This window comes from Nerophis ophidion, linkage group LG22, assembly GCF_033978795.1.
Source record: "Nerophis ophidion isolate RoL-2023_Sa linkage group LG22, RoL_Noph_v1.0, whole genome shotgun sequence".
In the NCBI taxonomy this organism is placed as follows: domain Eukaryota; kingdom Metazoa; phylum Chordata; class Actinopteri; order Syngnathiformes; family Syngnathidae; genus Nerophis; species Nerophis ophidion.
Window position 1 is genome coordinate 5,341,041 of NC_084632.1, and position 18,566 is coordinate 5,359,606.

An 18,566-nucleotide genomic window follows, 5' to 3' on the forward strand; every position below is an offset into this window, starting at 1 on the left:
GTGGGAATTGTGGAAGTTTGGAAAAATGGATGATGCATTTTGAATGGGGAAAATGTCCCTAAAAAGGGGAATTCTAAGAAATGTTGATGTAGTAACATTTTTAATTGAGTAATGGTATTACGGAATTCCTGGAACTCTGGGAAAACCGGGAATTTTTCCATTTCAGAAAGCAACTTTGTTTTTTTTTCCTGATTAACAGGAATGATTTGACAGTGGAACGGTTTGAATTAGTTGAAAATTGGGTTAAATATCTGTAAAAACTAGAAATTCTAGGAAATCCTGGAATTTTTTTTAGAATTTTTGAAATAGAGCACATAATTCCTGAACAGGCTGAATATTTTGAAGTTGGAACAATTTAAATCGGATAAAACGTGGGAGTTGTGGAACTTTGAAAAATGTCCCATTCTTTTCATTGGGAATTTCAGGAAAAGCGGGAATTTAAAAAAAAAAATGCTATTGTATTTTAATGTTCTGAATAATTTTAAATGGTTGGTGTTGGATTATTTAAAATCGGTCGAGAAATGTTGATGAAACATTTTTAATTGAGAAATGGTATTACGGAATTCTTGGAACTCTGGGAAAACCGGGAATTTTTCCATTTCAGAAAGCAAGTTTTTTTTTTTTCCTGATTAACAGGAATGATTTGACGGTGGAACGGTTTGAATCAGTTGAAAATTGGGTTAAATGTCTGTAAAAACTAGAAATTCTAGGAAATCCTGTAATTTTTTTAGAATTTTTGGAATAGAGCACATAATTCCTGAACAGGCTGAATATTTTGAAGTTGGGACAATTTAAATCGGATAAAAACATGTGGGAGTTGTGGAACATTGAAAAATGTCCCATTCTTTTCATTGGGAATTCCGGGAAAAGTGGGACTAAAAAAAAAAAAATGCTATTGTATTTTAATGTTCTGAATAAGTTTAAATGGTTGGTGTTGGAATATCGGTCGAGAAATGTTGATGAAACATTTTTAATTGAGAAATGGTATTACGGATTTCCTGGAACTCTGGGAAAACCGGGAATTTTTCCATTTCAAAAAGCAACTTAGTTTTTTTTCCTGATTAACAGGAATGATTTGACGGTGGAACGGTTTGAATCAGTTGAAATTTGGGTTAAATGTCTGTAAAAAACTAGAAATTCTAGGAAATCCTGTAATTTTTTTAGAATTTTTGAAATAGAGCACATAATTCTTGAACAGGCTGAATATTTTGAAGTTGGGACAATTTAAATCGGATAAAAACATGTGGGAGTTGTGGAACATTGAAAAATGTCCCGTTCTGTTCATTGGGAATTTAGGGAAAAGCGGTAATTAAAAAAAAAAATGCTATTGTATTTTAATGTTCTGAATAAGTTTAAATGGTTGGTGTTGGAATATTTAAAATCGGTCGAGAAATAAATGATAAATAAATGGGTTGTACTTGTATAGCGCTTTTCTACCTTCAAGGTACTCAAAGGTTGATGAAACATTTTTAATTGAGAAATGGTATTACGGATTTCCTGGAATTTTTGAGAAAACCGGGAATTTTCCATTTCAGAAAGCAAGTTGTTTTTTTTTCCTGAAACAGGAATTATTTTGACAGTGGAACGGTTTGAATAGGTTGAAAATTGGGTTAAATGTCTGTAAAAACTAGAAATTCTAGGAAATCCTGGAATTTTTTTTAGAATTTTTGAAATAGAGCACATAATTCCTGAACAGGCTGAATATTTTGAAGTTGGAACAATTTAAATCGGATAAAAACATGTGGGAGTTGTGGAACATTGAAAAATTTCGAGAAAAGCGGGAATAAAAAAAAGCGAATATATTTTAATATTCTGAATAATTTTAAATGGTTGGTGTTGGGATATTTAAAATCGGTCGAGAAATGTTGATGAAACATTTTTAATTGAGAAATGGTATTACGGATTTCCTGGAACTCTGGGAAAACCGGGAATTTTTCCATTTTAAAAAGTAACTTAGTTTTTTTTCCTGATTAACAGGAATGATTTGACGGTGGAACGGTTTGAATGAGTTGAAAATTGGGTTAAATGTCTGTAAAAACTAGAAAATCTAGGAAATCCTGGAATTTTTTTTTGAATTTTTGAAATAGAGCACATAATTCCTGAACAGGCTGAATATTTTGAAGTTGGAACAATTTAAATCGGATAAAACATGTGGGAGTTGTGGAACATTGAAAAATGTCCCATTCTTTTCATTGGGAATTTCGAGAAAAGCGGGAATTAAAGGGGAACATTATCAGCAGACCTATGTAAGCGTCAATATATACCTTGATGGTGCAGAAAAAAGACCATCTATTTTTTAACCGATTTCCGAAATCTAAATGGGTGAATTTTGGCGAATTAAACGCCTTTCTGTTTATTGCGCTGGAGGCGATGACGTCAGAATGTGACGTCGCCGAGGTAACACACCCGCCCTTTTCATTTTCAACACATTACAAACATGGGGTCTCAGCTCTGTTATTTTACGTTTTTTTGACTATTTTTTGGAACCTTGGAGACATCATGCCTTGTGGGTGTGTTGTCGGAGGGTGTAACAACACTAACAGGGAGGGATTCAAGTTGCACCACTGGCCCCAAGATGCCAAAGTGTCTGCCGCCAGACCCCCATTGAATGTGCCAGAGTGTCTCCACATTTGACCGGCGATGCTAAGGCAGACATGGCACAGAGATGTGTGGATAACCAGCAAATGCATTTGCAACAATAGTCAACGAAATCACAAAGGTGAGTTTTGTTGATGTTGACTGCCAGCTAATCAATGCTAACATGCTACGCTAATCGATGCTAACATGCTATTTACCGGCGGTGCTAAAGCAGACATGGTACAGAGATGTATGGATAACCTGCAGATGCATTTGCAACTATATTACGTTTCCTCCCACACACATTTAATGCGAAACAAACACTTACCAATCGACGGATTTAAGTTGCTCCAGTGTCACAAGATGCGAAAGTCCTGATCGTTTGGTCCGCACATTTTACCGGCGATGCTAACGCAGCTATTCGGCCATGCTATGGCTATGAATAGCATCAATAGCTATTCGCTCAATAGCTTCAGTTTCTTCTTCAATATTTTCATACTCCAACCATCTGTTTCAATACATGCGTAATCTGTTGAATCGCTTAAGTCGCTGAAATCCGAGTTTGAATCCGAGCTAATGTCACTATATCTTGCTGTGGTATTCCCATTGTTTGTTTACATTGGCAGCACTGTGTGACGTCACAGGGAAATGGATAGTGTCTTCGCAGAGAGCCGAAAATAAGGCACTTTAAAGCTTTATTTAGGGATATTCCGAGACCGGTAACATTTTGAAAAAAACTTCCAAAAATACAACAAGCCACTAGGAAATGATTTTTATTGTTTTTAACCCTTTTGAAATTGTGATAATGTTCCCCTTTAAAAAAAAAGATAATATATTGTAATGTTCTGAATGAGTTTAAATGGTTGGTGTTAGAATATTTAAAATCGATCGAGAAATGTGGATGAAACATTTTTAATTGAGAAATGGTATTACGGATTTCCTGGAATTTTGAGAAAACCGGGAATTTTCCTATTTAAAAAGGCAACTTTGTTTTTTTGTCCTGATTAACAGGAATGATTTGACGGTGGAACAGTTTGAATCGGTTAAAAAATGTGGGAACTGTGGAAGTTTGGAAAAATAGATAATGCATTTGGAATAGGGAAAATGTCCCTAAAAACTGGGAATTCTATGAAATCTTGGAATTTATTTTTAGAATTATTGAAATATGGCACATAATTCCTGAGCAGGCTGAATATTTTCAAGTTGGAAAGGTTTGAATCGGATAAAAAATGTGACACAAAAATGACATTGAAAAATGTCCCATTCTGTTCAATGGGAATTTTGGGAAAAGCGGGAATTTTTTGGAAAATGTTTAAACATTTGAATGTCCTGAATACGTTGGTGTTGGAATTGTTTTAATTGGTCGAGAAATGTTGATGCAGTAACATTTTTAATTGAAAAGTGGTATTACGGAATTCCTGGAATTTCGGGAAAACCGGGAATTTTTCCATTTGAAAAAGCAACTTTTTATGTCCTGATTAGCAGGAATGATTTGACGGTGGAACGGTTTAAAGCGATTGAAAAATGTGGGAATTGTGGAAGTTTGGAAAAATGGGTAATGCATTTTGAATGGGGAAAATGCCCCTGAAAAGTGGGAATTTTAGGAAATCCTTACATGTTTTTTTTTTAGAATTATTGAAATAGAGCACATGATTCCTAAACAGGCTGCATATTTTGAAGTTGGAACGGTTGGAATCGGATCAAAAATGTGGGTGTTGTAGAACATTGAAAAATGTCCCATTCTTTTCAATGGGAATTTCATGGGAACTTCGGGAAAAGCAGGAATTTTTTTTGAAAATGTTAAAACATTTGAATGTTCTGAATACGTTTAAATAGTTGTTGTTGGAATTTTTTTTAATTGGTCGAGAAATGTTGATGCAGTAACATTTTTAATTGAAAAGTGGTATTAGGGAATTCCTGGAATCTCGGGAAAACCGGGACGTTTTCCTTTGCTAAAAGCAACTTTGTTTTTTCACCTGATTAACAGGAATGATTTGACGGTGGAAAGGTTTGAATTGGTTGAAAAATGTGGAAATTGTGGAAGTTTGGAAAAGTGGATAATGCATTTTGAATGGGGAAAATGTCCCTAAGAACTTGGAAATCTAAAGAAATCCTGGAATTTTTTTTTTAGAATTATTGAAATAGGGCACATAATTCCTGAACAGGCTGAATATTTTGAAGTTGGAACGGTTTGAATCGGATCAAAAATGTGGGAGTTGTGGAACATTGAAAAATGTCCCATTCTTTTCAATGGGAATTTCGGGGAAAGCGGGAATTTTTAAAAAAATGCTAAAACATTCGAATGTTCTGAATAACTTTAAATGGTTGGTGTTGTAATTTTTTTAATTGGTTGAGAAATGTTGATGTAGTAAAAATTTTTTATTGAGAAATGGTATTACGGAATTACTTGAATTTTGGAAAAAAACGGGAATTTTCCCATTTCAAAAAGCAACTTTGTTTTTTGTCCTGATTAACAGGAATAATTTGACAATGGAACGGTTTGAATCGATGGAAAAATGTAAGAATTGTGGAAGTTTGGAAAAATGGACAATGCATTTTGAATGGGGGAAAATGTCCCTAAAAACTGGGAATTCTAGGAAATTCTAGAATTTTTTTTGAATTATTGAAATAGGGCACATAATTCCCGAACAGGCTGAATATTTTGAAGTTGGAACGGTTTGAATTGGATCAAAAATGCGGGAGTTGTGGAACATTGAAAAATGTCCCATTCTTTTCAGTGGGAATTTCGGGGAAAGCGGGAATTCTTTTGAAAATGCTAAAACATTCGAATGTCTGAATAACTTTAAATGGTTGTTGTTGTAATTTTTTTTAATTGGTCGAGAAATGTTGATGTAGTAAAATTTTTAATTGAGAAATGGTATTACAGAATTACTGGAATTTTGGAAAAAACGGGAATTTTCCCATTTCAAAAAGCAACTTTGTTTTTTGTCCTGATTAACAGGAATAATTTGACGGTGGAACGGTTTGAATCGATGGAAAAATGTAGGACTTGTGGAAGTTTGGAAAAATGGACAATGCATTTTGAATGGGGAAAATGCCCCTAAAAACTGGGAATTCTACAAAATTGTAGAATTTTTTTTAGAATTATTGAAATAGGGCACATAATTCCTGAGCAGGCTGAATATTTTGAAGTTGGAACGGATAAAAAATGTGACACAAAAATGACATTGAGAAATGTCCCATTCTTTTCAATGGGAATTTCGGGAAAAGCGGGAATTTTTTGGGAAAATGCTAAAACATTTGAATGTTCTGGATAAGAATAATGGTTGGTGTTGGAATTTTTTTAATTGGTCGAGAAATGTTGAGGAAGTACCATTTTTAATTGAGAAATGGTATTACGGAATTTCGGGAAAACCGGGAATTTTTTGGTTCGGTCATATATTTTCGTACTTGACGCATGTATACCATTAGCATGCTAACATTAGCCTGCTATCTTTTTTCGCTATTTTTTAAGGCATACACCTCGGCCATATGTCGGTATTTGACACATGCTAACTATCACGTTTCTTGCTTTCTGGCTAGCGTGCTAACTGTTAGCATTTCAGCCTTTTCAAGCCAGGTCTACTGAAATTGTCATTTCCTGTTGGAATAGTTTTAGCATCCAGACGATTTATGGTTGAACTATAAATCTGTCGTTGCATTTAAAAGACATTATACTCTTGGATGTTTGCCATACTTTGATCATAAAATGAAAACGATCTCTCAGGAGGATGCTACATTACAATAATAATAAGCACAGTGTGTCACCGGCGCAGGTGTACCTAATGTAGCGGCTGTGGAGTGTGAAGAGTGGGAACATCATGATGGACTCAATCCCCGCGGGGCTGCATTTGTGATCATCTATTCTCCTCCGCCATCCCCACTGCAGGGTTCTTCGAAATGAAGATGAAGTACGATGAGAGCGACAACGCCTTCATCCGAGCATCGCGGGCCGTCACTGACAAGATGACCGACCTCATAGGTGAGCACCGCGACATTGTCACCACAATAGAAGTGCCGTGTCGGCTGGATTCAACCTTCCGGTCCACGGTCCAGTGCCAGCACTGGCGTTTCATTGCGAGGTCTGATTGACAGGTTTTAAGTCATTAGCATGTGAAAGCCACTTTTATGTGCACCGTGGGACTTAAGAAGTACGGGACGGAATTGAGATGACATTGTGTGTCTTTCCAATTGCATGGGGTTTTTATTTTTTTAGTAGAGTTTGGAGCTGATGAAAAATAAATGCATCAAATTATGTATTGCTAATATAAATACAAAACCCGAAAGCAGTGAAGTTGGCACGTTGTGTAAGTGGTAAATAAAAACAGAATACAGATCCTTTCTGTCAGGTTCAAACACTGATGACATCTATTAAACAAGACAAGAAGCAAGGAATCAAACAGAGACAGAATGAAATTTGGCTCAATGAGGAGAAACGCGTAGACAATCAATCATTCAATCAATGTTTATGTATATAGCACTAAATCACAAGTGTCTCAAAGGGCTGCATAAGGGTAAGGAAAAACTCACAACCCGGTGGGACGTCGATGAGAATGACTATGAGAAACCTTGGAGAGGACCGCAAATGTGGGTAACCCCCCCCCAATAACTGCGATGTTGCCCTCAATGAAAACCAGATTGACACGCCTGTACTAAGGGAAACCCTGAACATAGTCCGTATTTACAGTATGGGGTTTCAGTAAATCAAGTCCCTCTCTGGCTCGGATGAAGTTGGCTTGAATGCTAAAAGATGACCTGGGTCTGCACGCCTCTGAATGGTTCATCACCACAGCCTGCTTCATTATCTCCATCTTAAAGGCCTACTGAAAGCCACTACCAGCGACCACGCAGTCTAATAGTTTATATATCAATGATGAAATATTAACATTGCAACACATGCCAATACGGCCTTTTTAGTTTACTAAATTGCAATTTTAAATTTCGCGCCTAAGTATCCTGCTGAAAACGTCGCGGTATGATGACGCTTGCACGTGACGTCACGGATTGTAGAGGACATTTTGTTCCAGCATCGTTCCCAGCTATTAAGTCGTCTGTTTTCATCGCTAAATTCCACAGTCTTCTGGACATCAGTGTTGCTGAATCTTTTGCAATTTGTTCAATGAACAATGGAGACATCAAAGAAGAAAGCTGTAGGTGGGAAGCGGTGTATTGCGGCCGGCTGTAGCAACACAAACACAGCCGGGGTTTAATTGTTTACATTCCCGAAAGATGACAGTCAAGCTTTACTATGGAACAGAGATGTCAAGCGAACATGGTTGGATTGGACCACACACACAAAGTACAGTGTATTATGCAGCGATCATTTCAAAAGATCGTGTTTCGAAGAGGGTCCCTTGCATAGGGCAGAGATGGGCATCGCCACCACCCGTAAACTGGTGCTGAAGAAAGGTGGGGGGCCGACCTTCAGGTTGTACAGGTACAACCATATAATCTCACTAAAACACTAGTTACACAATAAGCAGATAAGGGATTTTCCAGAATCATCCTAGTAAATGTGTCTAATAACATCTGAATCGCTCCCGCTGTCCTCGCCTTTTTTTTAATTTTCCTAGTCCTTCACTCTCACTTTCCTCATCCACAAATCTTTCATCCCCGCTCAAATTAATGGGGAAATCGTCGCTTTCTCGGTCCGAATTGCTTTTGCTGCTGGTGGCCATGATTGTAAACAATGTTCAGATGTGAGGAGCTCCACAACCCGTGACGTCACGCACACATCGTCTGCTACTTCCGGTACAGGCAAGGCTTTTTTATCAGCAACCAAAAGTTGTGAACTTTATCCTCGATGTTCTCTACTAAATCCTTTCAGCAAAAATATGGCAATATGGCGAAATGATCAAGTATGACACATAGAATGGACCTGCTATCCCCGTTTAAATAAGAACATCTCATTTCAGTAGGCCTTTAACCTCTTAAGGCCCAAGCTGTTTTTTTTTTACATGCTTTTTTTTCTTTGCTATTTGGGTTTATTGGACCCTAATTAGAATAAAAACTAAAAATCATCTTTTGACATGATGTACTTAGTCCATAAAAATAAACAAACGTGTACTACATGTTTAGTGACATGCTATTTTTTATTTTTACACTTTTTTTCTTCAAAATTCCATTGTATGTTTTACTCTTTTGACACCACCAGATGGCAGTATAAGTGTCCACATAAGTGGTCATAAGACCCCAATTCAGTACTGTACACCATTTTGGAAGTGAGAGCTAAAAGGTGCTGTCCACGCATGTGGCCACTAAACCTTCAGAGATTAAATGCCGCGTGTTTCTCATCCAGGCGGACTCTTCTCCAAGACCGAGATGTCCGAGGTTCTGACCGAGATTTTGAAGGCGGACCCCTCCTTCGACAAAGATTCTTTCCTCAAGCAGTGCGAGCGTGACATCATCCCCAATATTTTAGAGGTATGGCAGATCTCAGATACCAATATTTTGGTACCGGTACCAAAATGTATTTTGATGCTTTCTAAATAAAGGGGACCACAAAGAAATGGCTTTATTGATGAATCTACGCCTGACATCCACTGTAATGATACCAAGTACAATAGTGTATTTAGTTGATACTACTATCACAACGTCTAATTTTTAGCATCATTACATTTTTTTCCCTTTTCAAAATAAATCGTATTTTGTTTATAAATTCAGGAAATACGTCCCTGAAGACATGAGGACTTTGAATATGATCCCGTAACTACTTGGTATCGGATCGATACCTGAATGTGTGGTATCATCAAAAACTAATGTAAAGTATCAAAGAAGAGAAGAATAAGTGATTAGTACATTTTAACAGAAGTGTAGATAGAACATGTTGAAACAGAAAATAAGCAGATATTAACATTAAATGAACAAGTAGATTAATAATCATTTTTTACAGTTTGTCCCTCATAATGTTGACAAAATAATAGGTGTATAAATGACACAATATGTTACTGCATATGTCAGCAGACTAATTAGGAGTCTTTGTTTACTTACTACTAAAAGACAAGTTGTCTAGTATGTTCACTATTTTATTTAAGGACTAAATTCCAATAATAAACATATGTTTCATGTTGTTAAAATAAAGCCAATAATGCAATTTTTTGTGGTCCCCTTTATTTAGAACAGTGTTTTTCAACCTTTTTTGAGCCAAGACACATTTTTTGCGTTGAAAAAATGCTGAGGCACACCATCAACAGAAAACATGAAAAAACGAAACTCAGTTGAGAGTAAAAAGTCGTTCTTGCAATTGTTGGATATGACTTTAAAACATAAGCAAGCATGCATCACTATAGCTCTTGTCTCAAAGTAGGTGTACTGTCACCACCTGTCACATCACACCCTGACTTATTTGGACTTTTTTGCTGTTTTCCTGTGTGTAGTGTTTTACTTCTTGTCTTGTGCTCCTATTTTGGTGGCTTTTTCTCTTTTGTTGCTATTTTCCTGTAGCAGTTTCATGTCTTCCTTTGAGCGCTATTTCCCTTTGGCAATCAAGAGCATTTCAGTTGTTTTCATCCTTCTTTGTGGGGACATTGTTGATTGCCATGTTGGGATGTACATTGTGGACGCCGTCTTTGCTCCACAGTAAGTCTTTGCTGTCGTCCAGCATTCTGTTTTTGTTGACTTTGTAGCCAGTTCAGTTTTAGTGTCTTCCTGCATAGCCTTCCCTAAGACTTAATGCCTTTTCTTAGTGGCACTAATCTTTTGTTTATTTTTGGTCTAAGCATTAGACACCTTTTTACCTGCACCCTGCCTCCCGTTGTTTTCGACATCTCCAAAGCAATTAGCTATTGGCTGCCACCTACACGGTTACTCTGCTGAGCTCTAGACAGCATAGACACTCAACAACAACACATCATTTGCAGGCTGGTTTGCAAAAAAATATTTTTTTAACCCAAATAGGTGAAACTAGATCAGGGGTCACCAACGCGGTCGCCCGTAAGGACCAGATGAGTCGCCCGCTGGCCTGTTCTAAAAATAGCTCAAATAGCAGCACTTACCAGTGAGCTGCCTCTATTTTTCAAATGTTATTTATTTACTAGCAAGCTGGTCTCGCTTTGCTCGACATTTTTAATTCTAAGAGAGATAAAACTCAAATAGAATTTGAAAATCCAAGAAAATATTTGAAAGACTTGGTCTTCTCTTGTTTAAATAAATTCATAATTTTTTTTACTTTGCTTCTTATAACTTTCAGAAAGACAATTTTAGAAGAAAAAATACAACCTTAAAAATGATTTTAGGATTTTTAAACACATGTACCTTTTTACCTTTTAAATTCCTTCCTCTTCTTTCCTGACAATTTAAATCAATGTTCAAGTACATTTTTTTTTTTTTATTGTAAAGAATAATAAATACATTTTAATTTAATTCTTCATTTTAGCTTCTGTTTTTTCAATGAAGAATATTTGTGAAATATTTCTTCAGACTTATTATCCATCCATCCATTTTCTACCGCTTATTCCCTTTCGGGGTCGCGGGGGGGGCTGGCGCCTATCTCAGCTACAATTGTGCGGAAGGCAGGGTACACCCTGGACAAGTCGCCACCTCATCGCAGGGCCAACACAGATAGACAGACAACATTCACACACTAGGGCCATTTAGTGTTGCCAATCAACCTATCCCCAGGTGCATGTCTTTGGAAGTGGGAGGAAGCCGGAGTACCCGGAGGGAACCCACGCATTCACGGGGAGGACATGCAAACTCCACACAGGAAGATCCCGAGCCTGGATTTGAACCCAGGACTGCCGGAACTTCGTATTGTGAGGCAGACGCACTAACCCCTCTGCCACCGTGAAGCCCCAGACTTATTATGATTAAAATAAAATAAAAATATTCTGGCAGATCTAGAAAATCTGTAGAATAAAATTAAAATCTTATTTCAAAGTCTTTTGAATTTCTTTTACAATTTTTGTTCTGGAAAATCTAGAAGAAATAATGATTTGTCTTTGTTAGAAATATAGCTTGGTCCAATTTGTTATATATTCTAACAAAGTGCAGATTGGATTTTAACCTATTTAAAACATGTCATCAAAATTCAATCTTAATCAGGAAAAATCACTAATGATGTTCCATAAATTCTTTGTTTAGTTTTTTCAAAAAGATTCGAATTAGCTAGTTTTTCTCTTTTTTTTTCCCCCGGTTGAATTTTGAATTTTAAAGAGTCCAAATTGAAGATAAACTATGTTTCAAAATTTTATTTTCATTTTTTTTTGTGTTTTCTCCTCTTTTAACCCGTACAATTAAGTGTTTTTTTCATCATTTATTCTCGACAAAAAACCTTCCCTAATAGGAAAAAAAATGTAGGACGGAATGACAGATAAAAATACCCATTTTTTGTATATATATATATAGATTTATTTATTAAAGGTAAATTGAGCAAATTGGCTATTTCTGGCAATTTATTTAAGTGTGTATCAAACTGGTAGCCCTTGGCATTAATCAGTACCCAAGAAGTAGCTCTTGCTTTCAAAAAGGTTGGTGACCCCTGAACTAGATAATCTCCCACGACACACCAGATGGTATTTCACTGCACACAGTGGTTGAAAAACACTGATTTAGAAACGTATCCAAATACATTTTGGTACCGTTACCAAAATATTGATATCGGGACAACCCTAGTCTGGATGCAGTATATTTTACTTGAAGTGGAGGAGTTCAAGTACCTAGGAGTCTTGTTCACGAGTGAGGGAAGAGTGGATCGTGAAATCGACAGGCGGATCGGTGCGGCGTCTTCAGTAATGCGGACGTTGTACCGATCCGTTGTGGTGAAGAAGGAGCTGAGCTGGAAGGCAAAGCTCTCAATTTACCGATCGCTCCAAGTTCCCATCCTCACCTATGGTCATGAGCTTTGGGTCATGACCGAAAGGATAAGATCACGGGTACAAGCGGCCCAAATGAGTTTGGGTCTCTCCCTTAGAGATAGGGTGAGAAGCTCTGCCATCCGGGAGGAACTCAAAATAAAGCCGCTGCTCCTCCACATCGAGAGGAGCCAGATGAGGTGGTCCGGGCATCTGGTCAGGATGCCACCCGAACGCCTCCCTAGGGAGGTGTTTAGGGCACGTCCAGCTGGTAGGAGGCCACGGGGAAGACCCAGGACACGTTGGGAAGACTATGTCTCCCGGCTGGCCTGGGAACACCTCGGGATCCCCCGGGAAGAGCTAGACGAAGTGGCTGGGGAGAGGGAAGTCTGGGTTTCCCTGCTTAGGCTGTTGCCCCCGCGACCCGACCTCGGATAAGCGGAAGAAGATGGATGGATGGATGGAATGACAGATAGAAATACCCATTTTTTGTATATATATATAGATTTATTTATTAAAGGTAAATTGAGCAAATTGGCTATTTCTGGCAATTTATTTAAGTGTGTATCAAACTGGTAGCCCTTCGCACTAATCAGTACCCAAGAAGTAGCTCTTGGTTTTAAGAAACTTGATGACCCCTGAACTAGATAATCTCCCACGACACACCAGATGGTATCTGGTTGAAAAACACTGATTTAGAAACGTATCCAAATACATTTTGGTACCGGTACCAAAATATTGATATCGGGACAACCCTAGTCTGGATGCAGGGTTTTTTTTTCCAAAGTATATTTTACTATTAGAGCCTGGCGGAGGTCCACGCTCTCTTAGTGCATTTCCTTTTTGTTTTGTTTTTTCCTCAAGGACTCCTTGAGTTTGCAGAGATGTTTTAACACTTGAACACGGTTCTCTCTCCATGCAGGCAATGATCCGAGGCGAGCTGGAGGTGCTCAAGGACTGGTGTTATGAAGCGGTAAGTCCAGTTGTTTGGTCCGCTGGCGCACGGCCGTGACACCTTGTGTTTTTTTTCCCCCCCCATGCCCTGAAGACATACAGTCAGCTGGCACACCCCATCCAGCAAGCCAAGGCCATGGGGCTTCAGTTCCACTCCAAGATCCTGGATATCGACAGCATCGACGTAAGTCACGGCGCTCCGACGTAGTTTAGCGTACTGGCCCAGGGCCCACACATCCCAGTGTGGTTAGAACACAAGTGGACCCTTTGGGTCGTCGCGGAGGATAATTAATTACTCAAAGCTGTAGGACGTCGTCTAAAATCAGCCTTCCTCAGTGGCATGCCCCAAATCTCTGACAGATTGTCATCACCGCTGGCAACGGGATTCCTTCTGGAAGGTAATTGCACAGAATGGCAGGATTGCAACGGGAGCCAAACTAATCCATCCTTGTGAGATCACATTAATCACCATGCATCTCACTATTTGTCTGTAAGAGCGCTATCAAATCATCCATCTTACGAAGATAATAATGCTCCGACACCCTCTTATACAAACCCCGTTTCCATATGAGTTGGGAAATTGTGTTAGATGTAAATATAAACAGAATACAATGATTTGCAAATCCTTTTCAAGCCATATTCAGTTGAATATGCTACAAAGACAACATATTTGATGTTCAAACTCATAAACGTATTTTTGCAAATAATCATTAACTTTAGAATTTGATGCCAGCAACACGTGACAAAGAAGTTGGGAAAGGTGGCAATAAATATCAATCAATCAATGTTTATTTATATAGCCCTAAATCACAAATGTCTCAAAGGACTGTACAAACCACTACGACATCCTCGGAAGAGTCCACATAAGGGCAAGGAGAATTCACATCCAGTGGGACGCCAGTGACAATGATGACTATGAGAACCTTGGAGAGGACCTCAAATGTGGGCAACCCCCCCCTTTAGGGGACCGAAAGCAATGGATGTCGTGCGGGTCTAACATGATACCGTGAAAGTTCAATCCATAGTGGCTCCAACACAGCCGCGAGAGTTCAGTTCAAAGCGGATCCAAGACAGCAGCGAGAGTCCCGTCCACAGGAAACCATCCCAAGCGGAGTCGGATCAGCAGCGTAGAGATGTCCCCAACCGATACACAGGCGAGCGGTCCATCCTGGGTCCCGACTCTGGACAGCCAGTACTTCATCCATGGTCATCAGACCGGACCCCCTCCACAAGGGAGGGGGGGACATAGGAGAAAAAAGAAAAGAAGCGGCAGATCAACTGGTCTAAAAAGGAGGTCTATTTAAAGGCTAGAGTATACAGATGAGTTTTAAGGTGAGACTTAAATGCTTCTACTGAGGTAGCATCTCGAACTGTTACCGGGAGGGCATTCCAGAGTACTGGAGCCCGAACGGAAAACGCTCTATAGCCCGCAGACTTTTTTGGGGCTCTAGGAATCACTAATAAGCCGGAGTCTTTTGAACGTAGATTTCTTGCCGGGACATATGGTACAATACAATCGGCAAGATAGGCTGGAGCTAGACCGTGTAGTATTTTATACGTAAGTAGTAAAACCTTAAAGTCACATCTTAAGTGCACAGGAAGCCAGTGCAGGTGAGCCACTACAGGTATATATGTATGTATATATGTATATAAAGGTATATAAAGTACAGGCGTAATATGATCAAACTTTCTTGTTCTTGTCAAAAGTCTAGCAGCCGCATTTTGTACCAACTGTAATCTTTTAATGCTAGACACCTGGGACCCGAATTAATAAGTACAGTCTCGAGGTAAAACGCATTGGACTACCGATAATTAGACAAGGGGACTCGGTAAAGAAGCTGGGTATTATCTTCCACCCAACTCTCTCCTGTACTAAAACGGCCCCGTTTTAGTAACAGGAGAGAGTTGGGTGGAAGATAATACCCAGCTTCTTTACCGAGTCACCTTGTTTAATTATGGTTGTCAAATGTTAGAGTTGTATTATTAAATAGAGGTCGGTGTCTAGCAGGACCGATAATCAGCATTTCCGTTTTTTTGGCGTTAAGTTGCAAAAAGTTAGCGGATATTCATTGTTTAATTTCATTAAGACACGCCTCCAGCTGACTACAATCCGGCGTGTTGGTCAGCTTTAGGGGCATGTAGAGTTGGGTGTCATCAGCATAACAGTGAAAGCTAACACCGTATTTGTGTATGACGTCACCCAGAGGCAGCATGTAGATCCTGAAGAGTGCAAAGCCAAGGACCGAACCCTGGGGAACTCCACACGTTACCTTAACATAGTCCGAGGTCACACTGTTATGGGAGACGCACTGCACCCTGTCAGTAAGATAAGAGTTAAACCAAGACAGGGCTAAGTCTGACATACCAATTTGTGTTTTGATACGCTCTAATAAAATATTATGATCGACGGTATCGATACTGATAAAGTTGAGGCATGCTCATCAAACACTTATTTGGAACATCACACAGGTGTGCAGGCTAATTGGGAACAGGTGGGGGCCATGATTGGGTATAAAAACAGCTTCCCAAAAAATGCTCAGTCTTTCACAAGAAAGGATGGGGCGAGGTACACCCCTTTGTCCACAACTGCGTGAGCAAATAGTCAAAAAGTTTAAGAACAACGTTTCTCAAAGTGGAATTGCAAGAAATTTTGGGATTTCAACATCTACGCTCCATAATATCATCAAAAGGTTCAGAGAATCTGGAGAAATCACTCCACATAAGCGGCATGGCCGGAAACCATCATTGAATGACTGTGACCTTCCATCCCTCAGACGGCACTGTATCAAAAACCGACATCCATCTAAAAAGGATATCACCGCATGGGCTCAGGAACACTTCAGAAAACCACTGTCACTAAATACGGTTTGTCGCTACATCTGTAAGTGCAAGTTAAAGCTCTACTATGCAAAGCGAAAGCCATTTATCAACAACATCCAGAAACGCCGCCGGATTCTCTGGGCCCGTGATCACCTAAGATGGACTGATGCAAAGTGGAAAAGTGTTCTGTGGTCTGACGAGTCCATATTTCAAATTGTTTTTGGAAATATTTGACATCGTGTCATCCGGACCAAAGGGGAAGCGAACCATCCAGACTGTTATCGACGCAAAGTTGAAAAGCCAGCATGTGTGATGGTATGGGGGTGCATTAGTGCCCAAGGCATGGGTAACTTACACATCTGTGAAGGCACCATTAATGCTGAAAGATACATACAGATTTTGTAACAACATGTGCTGCCATCTAGGCGCCGTCTTTTTCATGGACGCCCCTGCTTATTTCAGCAAGACAATGCCAAGCCACATTCAGCACGTGTTACAACAGTTTGGCTTTGTAAAAAAAAGAGTGCGGGTACTTTCCTGGCCCGCCTGCAGTCCAGACCTGTCTCCCATGGAAAATGTGTGGCGCATTATGAAGCGTAAAAAATGACAGCCGAGACCCCGGACTGTTGAAGGACTGAAGCTCTACATAAAACAAGAATGGGAAAGAATTCCACTTTCAAAGCTTCAACAATTAGTTTCCTCAGTTCCCAAACGTTTATTGAGTGTTGTTAAAAGAAAAGGTGATGTAACACAGTGGTGAACATGCCCTTTCCCAACTACTTTGGCACGTGTTGCAGCTGTGAAATTCAAAGTTAATTATTATTTGCAAAAATAGAATAAAGTTTATGAGTTTGAACATCAAATATGTTGTCTTTGTAGTGCATTCAACTGAATATGGGTTGAAAAGGATTTGCAAATCATTGTATTCTGTTTATATTTACATCTAACACAATTTCCCAACTCATAGGGAAACGGGGTTTGTAGGTCTTACTCTATTTTCCGGGCTATGGAACGCGTCGGTATATAAGCCACACCCACTATATTTGAAAAGAAAGTCGCAGATATACCGTATTTTTTAGACCATAGGGCGCACCGGATTATAAGGCATACTGCCGATGAGCAGGTCTAGTCAGGTCTGTTTTCATACAAAAGGTGCACCGGATTATAAGACGTGTTAAAGGGGTCATATTATTATGATTTTTTTTGTAAATGTAAAAGACTTCTTTGTGGTCTACATCAGTATTTTTCAACCTTTTTTGAGGCAAGGCACATTTTTTTTCAAAACGATAAAAAATGAATCTCCACCAGGTCGTCGTGCCTTCTTTTAGATGAATAGCACTTTATTGATTCCTTCAGGAAAATTATGAGTTTGTTGGTGTTTTACTGTGTGTAGTGCTTTAGTTCTTGTCTTGCGCTGTTATTTTGGTGGCCCTTGTAAATGTTTATTTACATACCTAATTGTTCCGAATGCTGTCTGTAACAAGGCAGTAAAACGGCTGATGAAACAAAACAGAAGTCATGGTCATGGAGCCACTAGCTGCGCAAGCTAGCGCTGCAATCGGCTAAACAGACTCAATAACTCACTTTTGGTGACTTTACAAAACAAAAATAGATCTACTGTAAGTTGTTCATACGAACACAGCCACTTGTAAACGTGTTAGCATATTAGCTAATGCTAACAATGCTCGCTTTTGCTTAATGATTGGATGATCTGTCTGAGGCTGAAACCCTTTTTGATTGACAGCAAAATGAGCGAATTTAAACTATGAACCACTGCCAGGGCGTTTTGAACGTACACTCCATTGTTCTGTGTTGACATGCGGAATTTTACAGTCCTCTTAAGTGTTTTCTTTGAAAAATCAAGCTGCTTTATACCTTTTGTCTGTTACTGGAGACTATACTGGTGTTTAGAGAGGAGCTGGAAATGAGTTTCCCCTACTTGAAATATATGAAGTATATTTAACTCCACAATTACACAGGTGGAAATATGTTGTATTGCCTGTAAATGTTGTTGTGTGTGTGGTTGTAAATGTTGTGTGTGTGTGGTTGTAAATATTGTTGTGTGTGTGGTTGCCTCCCCCAGCTGGCCATGGGGAAGATGATGGACCAGGGTCCTGTGCTGATCATCACCTTCCAGGCTCAGTTAGTGATGGTCATACGCAACACCAAAGGAGTAGTGGTGGAGGGGGACCCTGTAAGTTACACACACACACACACACACACACACACACACACACACACACACACAAAAGGGAGGCTGGACGCGTTTTGACCTGAGAAATAAACTTTTTAAAACCAAGAGCTACTTCTTGGGTACTGATTAATGTGAAGGGCTACCAGTTTGATACACACTTAAATAAATTGCCAGAAATAGCCAATTTGCTCAATTTACATTTAATAAATAAATCTATATATACATAAAAA

The 18,566-nt window shown here is 39.0% G+C and overlaps 1 protein-coding gene across 1 annotated transcript in view; it reads left to right on the top strand.

The window, feature by feature from the left end:
- The window catches only part of timm44 (translocase of inner mitochondrial membrane 44 homolog (yeast)), a 44,580-nt gene that overhangs the window by 15,564 nt on the left and 10,450 nt on the right, over nt 1-18,566 (top strand). Inside the window, exons 8-12 of the mRNA XM_061883096.1 lie at nt 6,467-6,559; nt 8,876-9,000; nt 13,291-13,341; nt 13,417-13,506; nt 18,226-18,336. Of these exons, the coding sequence (XP_061739080.1) occupies nt 6,467-6,559; nt 8,876-9,000; nt 13,291-13,341; nt 13,417-13,506; nt 18,226-18,336 (470 nt within the window). The remainder of the gene's footprint in view (nt 1-6,466; nt 6,560-8,875; nt 9,001-13,290; nt 13,342-13,416; nt 13,507-18,225; nt 18,337-18,566) is intronic.